Raw genomic sequence first — 16,771 nt, 5'->3', positions numbered from 1 at the left:
ATATACAGTAGTTTCCAAATACTACCGCTATATTTAGCATCAAGGGTTCAAATAATAGCAACACCAGCACCACCTGAAAAATAACGTACAGTCCCCAAATAATACTGCTATTTACTGCTCATATAATATCAATGTCCTATCATCATAGTATAATAATAAACAATTCCACATCCATATAAAAAATGCCAAATAATACCGCCTGATTATGCGGAATGCAGTGCTTGCTGCAGTCTCATAACAATAGTACCATAGATTCTGCCAAATTATACTGCCATATAGTCCTGCTGCAGTCTCAAAACAATTGTACCATAGATTCTGCCAAATTATACTGCCATATAATTGTGCTGTAAACTCAAAATAATAGTACCATATTGTCTCCAAAATTATACTGCGATATAGTCCTTTCTACAGTTCCAAAATAATAGTATCAAATAGTCTCCAAATAATATTGCCATATAGTCATGCTGCAGTTCCAAAATTAGAGAAAATTGTAACCTCCAAATTATGTTGCCGTGTAGTCACAAATAATAGCGCCATATAGTCTTCAAATTCTACTGCTGTGTAGCCCTACTATATAGTAATAATAACACTAAGTAGCCTCCAAGTGGTACTGAAGTTGCAAGTTGAGGCGACTAGAGTTAAGATAGTACCGTACAATGGAAACCTCACTTAATAGTGCCATACCGTGTCATGAAATAGGGTTGGATTGATCCATCACTCTCGGTTGATACTGCCAAGTAGCTCTAATTTTTGAGGGGTGGATTCTCGCCCTTGGCAAAGCACAGACACATGAATTGACGAGACGGAGACGAGCATTCATGTTCCTCTGGATGAAAACTTGGAATTCTTATATATTTTAATATATTTAAAGCATGGTGAAAAAACAACACGAGATTGTTCCATAGACAGTGCTCTCCAGGAATGAGAAGAGTCCAAAAAGAGACAGAAGGAAAGAAACATGCGGGGGATGGGCCAGAACATGGGACACGCATACATACAGACACAGTGTGTCATATTGTCATATGGGATATGAGAGAGGTGAAGAGAAGATGAGAGGGGCGATACCTAAAGAGAGACCCTGTGGAATCATAGATGGACAGAGACAGTACGAGACGGCAAGAGAGAACAGAAAAGGAATATCTGATTGTATGTTAACCCCTGAAGCTTCCTTTTTACTATCACGTCATCCAAGTGACATCTCACGGTTCTCGTGAACTCAGAACAAAGGTGTCAAAAAGCACTAATGTCGTAACTGCTTCTCCCTGGTCTTCTGGGGGGCAGATCATGGAGGGAAGAGGTGGACAGTAATGTCCTCCATCTCGATGAAAGCAGTGAATCGAGCAACAGCATCAATGTACAGGCACTAGGGCAAGCCGGGAAGATGTACGAGGGATGGAACCCCTCCCGATCCAAGCAAAGGTTAATACAAGGCCTTATGTTCCTCTGGTCAGCGTCAACACCACATCATGAGTCTACCCTATGTGCCCGGTAGCCTCCATATCAATCAAAACATGGCATAATGACCGTCGAATGCCAAAGAGATCTTCTTCTTGGTTGTGGACGATCAACTCAATGTAATGGACCTTTGGTGGTCCTCCATCCTTTATTATCTGATGCCTTGGCCAAATCAAAGGAACCGCTTGATGTGCCAGCACCACAACTCCCGTAGGACATTCGTGTAACCAAAGCCATCATAGAGGTCGTTCCGCTAGGGCAAGATATTAAAACTTTGAGCAAGAAGTAGCAACAGGCAGATGTTGGAAACGTCCGTACTATATATAGAGAGACTGGAGGCCGACAAAGTGTAAAAAAAAGGCGACACGAGATTGTGGTAGAGATGGAACTTTCCAACTACTCCATCGAACTGGGAACCATAAGGTGGAGTTAGGACATTTCATCAGCCATGCGGAACCTTCCTAATGAACTTTCCATAACCAGAAGAAACCCCAGAATCCAGTAGAAACTTTTCATGTCGCTGGTTTTCTTTGATCTTCCCACCGTTAGGATAAGGATAAAAAATAATCCAGAATCATAGAAACAACCAAAAATAATCATCTCCGAAAAGCATAAGGAACCAAACTATGGAGGACCACCACTGGGACTGGAAGCAACACTCCACAATGTGCTGTACTCCACCTCACACCACAGAATCCTTGCAGAGAGAACGTTGATGGGGTTTCGGATGGGAGCCGGCTCTACTGGTTGTGAGTATCAATCCACGACAGAGAAGACAAGAGATGAGGCGCAGGAAATAATACAACCCTGACTTTGGGACATGGAATGAGGTCTTCACAAACCGGAGTGTGAAATATCTCCCAGGATCTTGATCTCTTGCTTTGTCAGCAAATCAATGACTCATGTTGTCAAACTTCCACAGCCAAAGTCTCCGATCGGATGGTCAGTGCTGGGAATGGTATCGGAGGATACGGCTCGAATATTTTTTTTGAACACTTGGCTCCTGCTGGTTACTCGATCACCACGCAACGAGGCAGGTGCTGGGAGAAATATTTGAAGAGCTCAGGCGTGGCACCAGGACAGTTGGTCAGTTCCAGTTCTTCCAGGTCCTGTAGTTGAACAAGACCCGAAAGGCCGGTGGTGGTGAGTAGAGGACAACCTGGGGAAGACATGGAGATTGTTGAGTACCTTCAGAAGTATCTAAAGATTTCCCCCTGAGCGCTGAGTATGATAACCATCATCATCATCCAGTACATGGGACCTGCGCCAAATATAACAATAAACTCACCAGCCAGAGATAAGAGACGTAAACTTTTCATTCCAAGAAGATGCTTCAGGCCAAAATCTTGTACCTGCAGAAGACAAATGCATCTACTATTCAGGGTATCATATATGATTGGCTTAGATATAGCTATAAAATTGAGTGTCACGCGTTTCAGGATTAGATGCAGTCACTCAGCAAACAGTATCACACATGAGAGGATTAGATACACAGCTCAGCAGACAGTATCACACATGAGAGGATTAGAGACACAGCTCAGCAGACAGTATCACACAGTATAGGATTAGATACACAGCTCAGCAGACAGTATCACACATGATGGGATTAGATACACAGCTCAGCAGGCAGCATCACACATGATGGGATTAGATACACAGCTCAGCAGACAGTATCACACATGAGAGGATTAGATACACAGCTCAGCAGACAGTATCACACATGATAGGATTAGATACACAGCTCAACAGACAGTATCACACATGATAGGATTAGATACACAGCTCAGCAGACAGTATCACACATGAGAGGATTAGATACACAGCTCAGCAGACAGTATCACACATGATAGGATTAGATTCACAGCTCAGCAGTCAGTATCACACATGATAGGATTAGATACACGGCTCAACAGACAGTATCACACATGATGGGATTAGATACACAGCTCAACATACAGTATCACACAGTATAGGATTAGATACACAGCTCACCAGAGAGTATCACACATGATAGGATTAGATACACAGCTCAGCAGACAGTATCACACATGAGAGGATTAGATACACAGATCAGCAGACAGTATCATACATCATAGGATTAGATACACAGCTCAGCAGACAGTATCACACATGATAGGATTAGATACACAGCTCAGCAGAGAGTATCACACATGCTAGGATTAGATACACAGCTCAGCAGACAGTATCACACATGCTAGGATTAGATACACAGCTCAGCAGACAGTATCACACATGCTAGGATTAGATACACAGCTCACACACAATATCACACATGATAGCATATTACAATAGACACAATACACTGAGGATGACAATGGATGTTGCCCTCTTGCTGTGGACATTTACCTGGCAGCACCAGCGGAGGTACAGGCTGCGGAGTGACGACATTGTGGACAGGTAGCTAAGCCCGGTGTCTGTGATCCGTACACACCTGATGAAAGCAACACACAAAATACCATCAGCACATTTCTATCCATCATTCTGTATGAGCATGGCGTCACCTGCCAGCCGCCCATCGTACATACCTGCAATAACCATGGGCTTGCAGTGCTGGAGGTGGTGCCACCTGCTGCCAGCCCATCAAACATAGCCGCAGTGACCATGATTTTGTAGTGCCGAGGGCGGTGCCACCTGATACCTATCCATCATACATAACCACAGTGACCATGGCCTTGTAGTCCTGGGGATGTTGCCATCTACCAGCTGCCCATGATATATGGTGATATTGCATAGATTACTGTGTGTCCATCAGCAGTAGTGAAAAGTGTCACTGCAGGCCACCGCCAAGCATTTAGAGGGGCGGTGTGACAGAGCCTCGGATCGGAGGGTGGCATGAAATTTTAGAGCTAAAGTAGCCAGTACCTCCACAGGGCTCCTCAGCGTGCTCTGCACCATATTGGGGTACCTAGTATCAGTAATAATTTGAGTATGATGACTACTCTTCTACCCACCTGTCAAGGACAAGCTCCTCCAGCTTGTGCAGGTCACATGCGATATACTCTAGGGCTGTGTCCGTGAGCCTGGGGCACCATGACAGGTCCAGCCCTCGTAGTCTTCTCAAGTTTTCGGCCACCAGCTCCACGCCATCGTCTGTCACTTTGGAGCACCCAGAAAGGCTGAGGACGGTCAGGTTGGGCAGGCTGTGGACCACATTGACCACCCCGTGGTTGGTGATCTCCCAGCAGGAGTGGAGGCGTAGTGTATGTGTGGCACGGCCCTGTTTGGCAGTAAAGTAGGCCAATGCGGTGTCCGTTACGTGGTAGGCCTGCAGGTTCAGCTCTCCCAGGTTGGGAAGGAGCTGGGAGATGGCTGCCACTGCGTCATCCGCCACATTAATACAGTCACTGACACTTAGAGAAGTGATGCGTCCATGTAAACTGGACCACAAGCCGGCCTCCGTGAAGTCATTACAACCAGACAGCTCCAGCCGGACAACCCCCTGCATCTGCTCCAGCATCACCTGCAGAGAAAAGAAAGATTTAAGGGTCAGCTCTCCCTTCACCACAACGTAAGTTCTTCTCACCACAATGTAGACTCCTCAACCATGATATAGGCTCTCCTCACCACAATGTAGACTCCCCAACCATGATATAAGCTCTCCTCACCACAATGTAGACTCCCCAACCATGATATAGGCTCTCCTCACCACAAAGTAGACCCCTCAACCATGATATAGGCTCTTCTCACCACAATGTAGACTCCCCAACCATGATATAGACTCTCCTCACCACAATGTAGACTTCTCAACCATGATATAGCCTCTCCTCACCACAATGTAGACTCCTCAACCATGATATAGGCTCCCCTCTCAACATAGGCTCTTCTCACCACAACATAGACTCTCTTCACCAAAGCATAGGCTCTTCTCACCACAGTATAGGCTTCCCTCACCACAGCTTGGGCTCCCCTCTCCACAACATAGGCTCACTTCATCACAACATAGGCTCCCCTCTCAACACAACTTAGGCTCACTTCATCACAGCATAGGCTCACTTCATCAAAACATAGGCTCCCCTCTCAACACAACATAGGCTCACTTCATCACAACATAGGCTCCCCTCTCAACACAACATAGGCTTCACTCATCACATCATAGGCTCACTTCATCACAACATAGGCTCCCCTCTCAACACAACATAGGCTTCCCTCATCACAACATAGGCTCACTTCATCACAACATAGGCTCCCCTCTCAACACAACATAGGCTCCCCTCTCAACACAACATAGGCTTCCCTCATCACAACATAGGCTCACTTCATCACAACATAGGCTCCCCTCTCAACACAACATAGGCTTCCCTTATCACAACATAGGCTCACTTCATCACAACATAGGCTCCCCTCTCAACACAACATAGGCTTCCCTCATCACAACATAGGCTCTCCTCAAAACCACATAAGCTCTTCTCACCACAACATAAGCCCCCCTCACCATAATGTACGCTTCTCTCACCACATGCTAGACTTCTTCACCAAAACTTAGGCTCTCCTCACCACAACATAGGCTCACTTCATCACAACATAGGCTCCCCTCTCAACACAGCATAGGCTTCCCTCATCACAACATAGGCTCACTTCATCACAGCATAGGCTCCCCTCTCAACACAACATAGGCTCCCTTCTCAACACAACATAGGCTCCCCTCATCACAACATAGGCTCACTTCATCACAACATAGGCTCCCCTCTCAACACAACATAGGCTCCCTTCTCAACACAACATAGGCTCCCCTCATCACAACATAGGCTCACTTCATCACAACATAGGCTCCCCTCTCAACACAACATAGGCTCCCCTCATCACAACATAAGCTCACTTCATCACAACATAGGGTCCCCTCTCAACACAACATAGGCTCCCCTCTCAACACAACATAGGCTTCCCTCATCACAACATAGGCTCTCCTCAAAACCACATAAGCTCTTCTCACCACAACATAAGCCCCCCTCACCATAATGAAGGCTTCTCTCACCACATGCTAGACTTCTTCACCAAAACTTAGGCTCTCCTCACCACAACATAGGCTCACTTCATCACAACATAGGCTCCCCTCTCAACACAACATAGACTCCCCTCTCAACACAACATAGGCTCCCCTCTCAACACAACATAGGCTCCCCTCATCACAACATAGGCTCACTTCATCACAACATAGGCTCCCCTCTCAACACAACATAGGCTCACTTCATCACAGCATAGGCTCACTTCATCACAACATAGGCTCCCCTCTCAACACAACATAGGCTTCCCTCATCACAACATAGGCTCACTTCATCACAACATAGGCTCCCCTCTCAACACAACATAGGCTTCCCTCATCACAACATAGGCTCCCCTCTCAACACAACATAGGCTCCCCTCTCAACACAACATAGGCTTCCCTCATCACAACATAGGCTCTCCTCAAAACCACATAAACTCTTCTCACCACAACATAAGCCCCCCTCACCATAATGTACGCGTCTCTCACCACATCCTAGACTTCTTCACCAAAACTTAGGCTCTCCTCACCACAACATAGGCTCACTTCAACACAACACAGGCTCCCCTCTTAACATAGGCTCTTCTCACCACAATATAGCATCTCCTCTCCAAAGGAAGTATTGGGAAGTATTCACTGATAGCAAGCAGAGAAACTGGAAAGATCCAGAACAAAAAGACATGAATGTGACAATCTATGTACAGTGCTGCAGAATATACTGGTGCTAAATAAACCACAGGAAAAATGTAGTTATGGTGCTCACAGAAAAAAATCTCACAGGACCACTGCAGTGCCAAAGATAGCCACCAGGTGGCACAAGATTTTTCTAAGTGCAACCACATACTGTATATCAAGTTAGAAAAATGACAGAAGGGACAAATCCTGTTATATCTACTCTGCGTATTCAGCATGTACTATAATGCAAGTAAATATACATAGGGTCGGACAAAGTTATATACTTGTACATAGGGGCAGTATTATAGTAGTTATATTCTTGTGCATAGGAGCAGTATTATAGTAGTTATATTCTTGTACATAGGAGCAGTATTATAGTAGTTATATTCTTGTACATAGGGGCAGTATTATAGTAGTTATATTCTTGTACATAGGAGCAGTATTATAGTAGTTATATTCTTGTACATAGGAGCAGTATTATAGTAGTTATATTCTTGTACATAGGGGCAGTATTATAGTAGTTATATTCTTGTACATAGGAGCAGTATTATAGTAGTTATATTCTTGTACATAGGGGCAGTATTATAGTAGTTATATTCTTGTACATAGGAGTAGTATTATAGTAGTTATATTCTTGTACATAGGAGCAGTATTATAGTAGTTATATTCTTGTACATAGGAGCAATATTATAGTAGTTATATTCTTGTACATAGGGGGCAGTATTATAGTAGTTATATTCTTGTACATAGGAGGTAGTATTATAGTAGTTATATTCTTGTACATAGGAGTAGTATTATAGTAGTTATATTCTTGTACATAGGATCAGTATTATAGTAGTTTTATTCTTGTACATAGGAGCAGTATTATAGTAGTTATATTCTTGTACATAGGAGTAGTATTATAGTAGTTATATTCTTGTACATAGGGGCAGTATTATAGTAGATATATTCTTGTATATAGGAGCAGTATTATAGTAGTTATATTCTTGTACATAGGAGCAGTATTATAGTAGTTATATTCTTGTACATAGGAGCAGTATTATAGTAGTTATATTCTTGTACATAGGGGCAGTATTATAGTAGTTATATTCTTGTACATAGGAGCAGTATTATAGTAGTTATATTCTTGTACATAGGAGCAGTATTATAGTAGTTATATTCTTGTACATAGGGGCAGTATTATAGTAGTTATATTCTTGTACATAGGAGCAGTATTATAGTAGTTATATTCTTGTACATAGGGGCAGTATTATAGTAGTTATATTCTTGTACATAGGAGTAGTATTATAGTAGTTATATTCTTGTACATAGGAGCAGTATTATAGTAGTTATATTCTTGTACATAGGAGCAATATTATAGTAGTTATATTCTTGTACATAGGGGGCAGTATTATAGTAGTTATATTCTTGTACATAGGAGGTAGTATTATAGTAGTTATATTCTTGTACATAGGAGTAGTATTATAGTAGTTATATTCTTGTACATAGGATCAGTATTATAGTAGTTTTATTCTTGTACATAGGAGCAGTATTATAGTAGTTATATTCTTGTACATAGGAGTAGTATTATAGTAGTTATATTCTTGTACATAGGGGCAGTATTATAGTAGATATATTCTTGTATATAGGAGCAGTATTATAGTAGTTATATTCTTGTACATAGGAGGTAGTATTATAGTAGTTATATTCTTGTACATAGGAGCAGTATTATAGTAGTTATATTCTTGTACATAGGAGCAATATTATAGTAGTTATATTCTTGTACATAGGGGGCAGTATTATAGTAGTTATATTCTTGTACATAGGAGGTAGTATTATAGTAGTTATATTCTTGTACATAGGAGAAGTATTATAGTAGTTATATTCTTGTACATAGGAGGTAGTATTATAGTAGTTATATTCTTGTACATAGGAGGTAGTATTATAGTAGTTATATTCTTGTACATAGGAGCAGTATTATAGTAGTTATATTCTTGTATATAGGAGCAGTATTATAGTAGTTATATTCTTGTACATAGGAGCAGTATTATAGTAGTTATATTCTTGTACATAGGGACAGTATTATAGTAGTTATATCTTTGTACCATTATTATCAGGCTGATTAAATGTTTTTCTTACCTCCAAGCCAGCATCAGTGATTGTTGACCGCTTCAGGCTCACAGACTTCACCCCCTTCTTGGACAGAGGATAGTTGTCAATAAACTCACAGATATCCAAATCCGACACACCAACCAAACAGAATGAATCAAAACCACGCACAGCGAATCCCTGCAGACTAACAAACTCCTTCTCTCCAGTAGGTAGGACATTGTACAGTTCCTTGGCATGTAGGACAGGCGTCAGGCCTACCCAGAACCTTGGTTGGTATAGCACCCGCCTCCATGTCTTGCAAACCTGCGCAAGAACACATTTCTCACAAGCCGAGAAATAACAGAAAAGCCGGTTTAGGATCTTTTCGTCTAGGGCCAGGTGACAATCCATCCCCTGACCTTGGACTCTGTCCAGTGAGGGCCCACACGGAATTGGTGGGTTCTCTTCTCCAGGGCTGAGGCCCAGTGGGATACTGTGGGTGGGGGGAGGCGGTAGGATAGGTAACACTGAAGGGTTGACATGCTCTTGGTGCTTGGGAAAGGCTTGACTTAAAATAGATGGCACAGAGGGCGGCTGGCAAATGCGGTTCTTGACAGCTGGTGTCCCTTTGGTGATACTGGCAGAGCCCAGGCCATTGGTGGGACCTGGAATTTTCACCAGCCCATTCCTCGGCAAACACTGGGCCTTGGTGTCGCCGTTTGCTGTATTCGACATGATTTCAAATCGCTACAAGGAAACAAAGAGAAGGTACAGGTTACTTTGAAGAAGATACCCACGTACAATAGAAACGGCTGTCATGGAGTACATTAGACAGTAGGGGGCGATGGTATGCCCTGGGCTAAGCTCCAACAGTCAGGAGAATTTAAATTCTGTCCTAAGATGAGATGGGAAGGACGTTACACAATAAATGGGGTTTGTAGAGCTGAATTTCTGAGATGTCATAACCATATGACTCAGGAGTGATCCCTGCATCGGTTATATTAATATCAGCTCTGGTTGGAGTCGCCCTTTAACTCTTCAGGAGACATCTTTAAGGCTACAGACTATATAGCAGCAGAGGCACAGACAGAAAGTTGGGACATTCCCGTATCTAGATGTCTGCTCTCCATGGTGCTGAAACCCTATACAACTAATGTCCAGGGAAGGAAGCTGCAGTCTGTGCAACCTCGATGGCTCCCTGAGTATGCTGGGAGTTGTAGTCCTACCAGAACTGGAGAGTCAGGTACACTTATGGTTATGTAAAGAGGTAATGGTGACATGAGCCTACGGTTTTAAAATTTTTTGTAAACGTCTCAACTAGAGATGAGCGAACACTGTTCGGATCAGCCGATCTGAACAGCACCCTCCCATAGAAATGAATGGAAGCACCTGTGACGCCCCCCGGCCGCTGGCAAAGTCAGCGTCACAGGTGCTTCCATTCATTTCTATGGGTGCGTGCTGTTCAGATCGGCTGATCCGAACAGTGTTCGCTCATCTCTAGTCTCAACATTTTCTTTAAATCCCATCACACAACCAAAACACGATAAATACTCTCAAAGAATGGGGGCGGCCATTTTTAAGTTGGTAGTAAAACAGTATTGATGCGCACGAGTGATGTATTTTCAGGACGCCCTGGAGCTACTAGATAGTTGATCGATACCGCCACCTCCAGACAGGATAAATAATGTTCGCACTGGGGTGCGATTAACCCTTTACTGCAGGTGACTGTAGCACACTCTCAGGGGACAAATCGGTCCCTATAAGAGAGATCGGCCCATCATCTCGAAAAATTGGAGGCAGAACGGAAAACCAAAATTGAGACTTGAACTATGAATTGTGTACTGTGTTCTAAGGGTAGACTTGTCTGTGAATTAAAGGGGATGTATTATCCATTCTGTAAATCATTCAGCTTTGTAGACCTATTTTACATGATGACAATATGGGGTCTCTTATGTCTGGGAGACGCTTCAGTCATATGTTATGGTAGGTTTAAGTTAGATTTCAGCTAGACTGGGAGGAAGAGGAGGAGCTGTTTCATTATTGTTTGTGCTATTTGCTGACACCAGTGGGCAAAAGTAGTACTGCAGGCAGCAAATGAAACTTGCAATAGATTTGGAAGGAAAGATGTCACAGTAATGGTGGAAGTGTCATTTTCATCAGCTGGAGCAGGTCTATAAGGGAGTAATGATGCATAATATGCTGAAAACAGGTAGAGATTATTTCCACCTTTATTATAGGCCTCAGAGAGAAGCGGTGTTACAATCCCTGTTAGATTCTATGACAATATATCCCTCCTGATAATCACAGGGTAACACGCACAGCCTGGATAGAGCGCCTCCTCCCACGTAATGACATAGTCAATCGTAATTATCTTATATTTCCACTGATCTGCACAGATGACCCTGCTCCGAACAGCGACCTCAGGATGACAGGACTGGAGACAGAGGTGAAGACATCACCAGACTGCAAATGTGAATGTTCACAGAGCTGAGACAATGATACAACATCATCTACAGGAACAAACCGCCGTATCTAAAATTATCATGTGTGATACAGTCTGCTGAGACATCCTATGTAATCCAGTGATTTGATTCAGGGTTCCTAAGCCTGTAATGTGTGATATAGTATGGTGAGCCTGTGTATCTAAGCCTACCATGACTGATACTGTCTGCTAAGTTTGTTTCATATAACTGCCTTGTGAGCTGTGGATCTAAGCCTATTGTGTGATACTGTATACCTGCTCCTACCATTTGAATACTGTCTTCTGAGCTGTGTATCTAATCCTCTCATGTGTGATACTGCTGAGCTGTGTATCTAATCCTATCATGTGTGATACTGTCCACTGAACTGTGTATCTAATCCTATCATATGTGATACTGTCCACTGAGCTGTGTATCTAATCCTATCATATGTGATACTGTCCACTGAACTGTGTATCTAATCCTATCATGTGAAATACAATCCACCATGGCCATGAGATACGCTGCAGGGTGCACGTCCTTACATGATGGTGTTTGAGATACTTTACTCTTCAGCCCTGACATTGATGTAGAAGTTGCAGCGTCCACTCCCTCCTGAGCGATTATTCACGGCGTCGCCCCCCCCCCCCCCCTGCAGCGGCAGTATTAATGTGTGGGAGCGTTCTTCCGAGAGAAGATGGTGGACTGTCAGCGGAGAGGAAGAGGTGGGAGGAGAGCAGGAAGAGAAAGATGAATGTGGCAGTGAAAACACTATGTGGGAACAGGAGCCGATAATAGGACAGATGATGCAAGAGCGCTCGGCAGCAGAGGCGTCATGGCGCCTATCCTCAGGGGGTTCGGAGGTAGCTGGCGTCGCTCCATCCTATTCTAAGAAACGTTTCCCAGTGTAACGCTGACTGCTGTAGTCATACGTAATGTACCGGGCTCCATTATCATTCACTCTATCTACTAAGAGTCATGGGCAGAAGCAACGACTGGAAGATGCTCACAAGACTCTGGGGCATCGGGGGCAAAGATTCAGTTTGCTGTACCACCCCATCTCTAATTGCGACCATACATATTAGATGAACGATGGCTGAACCCACAGATTTTGGCAAGGCTAGCCAACCATCTCAGGCTAGCTTCACACGAGCGCTCGATCTCCATACAGAGTTGCAAGCAAGACTTTTCTCTCGGAATTTTTGGGGTGCAAATCCATCAGACCCCATTACAGTCTATGGGTTTAAGCAGATTGGGTTTCCATTTATTGGGTCCCCAAACGCAAGTGTGAATCTAGCGTAAGATGGCAGATATAGGGTGAAAGAAGGATCAGACTTGACCATGCCACACCTGTCTACAGGCTGTCTGTGGAATTGCAGTTCTGAGCACATACAAATGACCCAGTAGGTGACAAAGATAATTCACCACCATTCACTAAGCTATAATACCGTATAATACCCCTTCAGACATCATTTATTTCCATGACGGCTCCCTCACTCCTAAGTAGAAAAAGAATGGAAAAGCAAAATGAAGCGGACAGGAAGTGTTGTCATAGGCACACTGGAGTAGAGAAGCTGTAGATTTCATTGTGAGATTTGTACAAATAAGAGTAAAATAGTGGAAGTCGCCTTTAAGTGGTTCCTTTTACCACTTCCAACATCTCCACCTCTTGGCATCCTTCAATAATTGGCGCTCCTCTGATTCTGACACAGTTGGAATTTTTTCTCTAGCCCTCACCTTTCCTGAGCAATGAGTGCTGTTAGTTTTAGTGCCCAATATACTAAATAGGGAGGTGGGCGGTCTTTGGCTGGAGCGGGTAGTCTGGGACCGCCCACCTAACAGTAGAAACCCAATCATCACATTGGATGGTGAAACTAACAGAAGCGATTGCTCAGGAATGGTGGGGAGTAGAGAAAAAATTCCAACTGTGTCGAATTCAGCGGAACGGCACCTGTTAAAGGATGCAAAAAGTTAAAGGTGGTGAAACATCCCCTTTAAGAGAATCTCTTTTTGTATCACACAGTAGCACATGGCAGGTGATAACTTCCCGTTCCCTCCAGACTACAAAACCTGACAAGGCGCCGATACATCTTACAGCTTTTCTCACAGTTTCTTAATGTGAGACCTGCTGCGTGAAGTTCAGATAACTTGTCTATATCTTTACATAACACATTTGTCGGCCATTTTGTTTTGTTTTCCTAACGGTTTGCGCTCTACAAGTGAAACGGTATTTTCGCATAGTATAGTACAATAACAAGTACATACCTCAATTAAGTAAATATAAGCCCACAAGTTGTCTTCTCTTAGTCTGGGGAGCAGCGTAATAACCAATACAGGGGTTGTGCCAGGTTAGCAGAACATAGCAGCTTGCTTCTAAATACAGCGCCACACCTGTTTACTGGTTGTGTGTGGTATTACAGCTCCATTTACTTCAACGGAGTTGATCTGTAGTACCAGATGTAACCTGTGGACAGGTGTTATGCTGCTTTGCATCCACGTTTTTCTAGCTATGTACAAGCCCTTATCTTTGACATGATTAAGGTCCTGCTTTATCTTCTGGCACCGTTTCCATATACTCTGGGTAATGGCCTTAGTAAAATTAGTTCTGTATTGAACAATCTGATTCCCAGTAGACCTCAGGCTCATAGATATCTTAAACAGACAATAACCTAAAGTATTGTATCTTCATCGTAGACTAGAAGACTGATTGTAGTAGATAATATTTCTTCAGGACATAAGAATGGCCCTCACCTTCATATCACGTAATCTCAACATCTCAAGGCACAGATCTACATGGCTATTGCAAAACTACATCATCCACCATGGAGGACAGTATCAAAAACAATCTCCATCTTCATCATGGACTAGGAAACGGGTAGCAGTAGCCTGAGATACGATGATGTTACTTCAAGTCATAAGGTTGGTCCTCACCTTCATATCATCCAACCTCATTATCTTCAAGACATGGCTCTCCAGCTCTTGCATAACTACATCTTCCACCATGGGGAACAATATTATAAACACTCATATCTTCATCATGGACTAAGAATAGTACGGACAGTACTAGCCTAAGATACTATGACATTCCTTCAAGACATGAGGATGGTCACAGCCTTCAAGTCATGTAACCTCATATGCTCAAAGACTTGGTTCTTCAGCTGTTGTAAAGTTACATCTACTAGCAAGTAGGACAATAATGGATCACGCCTTAAGTAACTGACAGTAGTAGCCTAATATGATAGCTGTCCTTCAAGACAAAAGGCTGGCCCTCAGCTTCACATCATAACCTCATCATCTCCAAGACAAAGTTCTCCATGACTATTGCAAAACTAAATCTTCAACAAGGAGGACAATGTCATACTCATATATTCGTGGATTGAAAACTGATAAAAGTAGACTGAGACGTGCTAATGTTCCTTCAAGACATATGGATGGTCCTCACGTTCATATCATGCAACCTCATCGTGTCCAATCCTTCAGTTCTCAAAGATGAGAACAGTCACAGAAGTCAAGAACATTCACAAGTGTCTGGCAGCGGTTTATTCCTTCATCTACTGATAATATGGACTCGTGAGCTGAGTCAGTATGTGTATAGGGTTTCGGTGGTCAAATGGACCAGCTAAGGTGTATGTGCACCCAGTCTTGGACCAAGGTTTCTTGGGCCCATCAGATAAACTGATTCTAGGGTCCACTCTCCCACAATAGACCTTCACACTTGGGTGTCTTCTACTGATCCATTATTACGTTAGAGCCTGGGCCCACCGGAGGATCCTCTTATGCTCCAGTGGGCCAGTCCTACACTGCGTCCACCTTATGAAGCCACCTGAGGGACACAGCAGTCCTGGCAAGTCTTGAAACCAGAAGTGAGGGGGAATTTATTAACACTACTATGTTCGAAATTTTCTAACATAGTCACATCAATGCTACACTAAATGTTAACCCTAAAATGAAAATAAAAGTTCCAGGAGGTCAAAATAGTCACCAGTTTAGATGGAAAGATCTTGGAACCTTGGTCCTATCTATAGCAACATCTTCTAATAAGGTCCTGGGTCTACCCTTAAAGAGTCCTCGGAACTCCACCATTCGCAGACCTGACACTACCCTTGCCTGCGTACGATCCAGGATTACTACAGACCAGTTTGTCCACTCCTTTGACTTACTCACGTAAGGACAGATATGGTGCGGGAATGTGAAAAATCCAGAACAAACCTTCTAGTGTCCAAGGTGCGTATGATGTTGGAAATGCTATATTAGAAGACAATAGGATAAAAATGAGTCAGGCGGTATTTTTGCGCTTCGCATATTTTGTGACATTCTTGGACGGTATTAGTTTCGGTGACGACGTCATCATCATCACCGGGGGATGTTTTGCTTTAGCGCGTAGATTGACAGCTCTACGTTCCATTGTGGGTCATGAATGTAGACAAACACAAATGGTATATCTCATTACTACCCTGTATAGAGTACAAATTACACTACTCATCTTCAGTATGTCCATGAGAGGACTCTACAGCACCACCTTATATGTGGCCATACGTGGTAATGCAATGCTACATGCCACGGAAATGTCCCTAAAAAACTTCAGGATGATGTCCACCAATGAGTTGAAGTTCGGATGAATATTGGAATCATGTATAGATAGACATCGTCTACATTTTTCATGGAAAGATGTGGAAGTGATCCTGAGACTAAAGGTCATTCTTTAATTGTTCCCATTTCCCGAGGGCAGATACTTTAAGACTCAACCCGGATGAATTTTTAATGAAGTATTGAGCTGTTTTTTTTTTCCATATCTTGGATTTTTTTTTTTTTTTTTTGGTACCGGACGGGAATTCGTCCTGTGGGATAGTTCATGGAAAAAAAACTGAATGCAAAGTTTGACAGTCCACAACTGTCTGAGGGGATTTTCCATCAATTTTCACAGCACATAAATTCGCGAAATTCTAAATATTTGGCAGTGCGTATAATGGTACCAAAGTGGAAATCGTCTCTCCGTGCCCTAATACCCAGCTGATGTTACACATTGAAGTCCATTTCAATTTAGGATATGGGTTACATATGGAACTCAATAATAAACCTGTAGACAGTAAGCTCATGAGCTCCCCTAGTG

General features: G+C 43.1%; 1 protein-coding gene across 1 annotated transcript in view; it reads right to left on the bottom strand.

Annotated features, from left to right (window-relative positions):
* Positions 1-1,559: 1,559 nt before the first annotated feature.
* FBXL16 (F-box and leucine rich repeat protein 16) overlaps positions 1,560-16,771 on the bottom strand; it is a 31,737-nt gene continuing 16,525 nt past the window's right edge. Inside the window, exons 2-6 of the mRNA XM_075284757.1 lie at positions 9,251-9,949; positions 4,428-4,936; positions 3,823-3,907; positions 2,744-2,807; positions 1,560-2,614 (exon numbers count right to left, since the gene is read on the bottom strand). Coding sequence (XP_075140858.1) covers positions 2,466-2,614; positions 2,744-2,807; positions 3,823-3,907; positions 4,428-4,936; positions 9,251-9,937 — 1,494 coding nt within the window. The 5' untranslated portion in view covers positions 9,938-9,949 and the 3' untranslated portion in view covers positions 1,560-2,465. The remainder of the gene's footprint in view (positions 2,615-2,743; positions 2,808-3,822; positions 3,908-4,427; positions 4,937-9,250; positions 9,950-16,771) is intronic.

Source organism: Leptodactylus fuscus, chromosome 8 (assembly GCF_031893055.1).
Source record: "Leptodactylus fuscus isolate aLepFus1 chromosome 8, aLepFus1.hap2, whole genome shotgun sequence".
Classification (NCBI taxonomy): Eukaryota; Metazoa; Chordata; class Amphibia; order Anura; family Leptodactylidae; genus Leptodactylus; species Leptodactylus fuscus.
The sequence above is the reverse complement of the archived record's forward strand: the minus strand, read 5'-3'. Positions and strand labels throughout refer to the sequence as shown.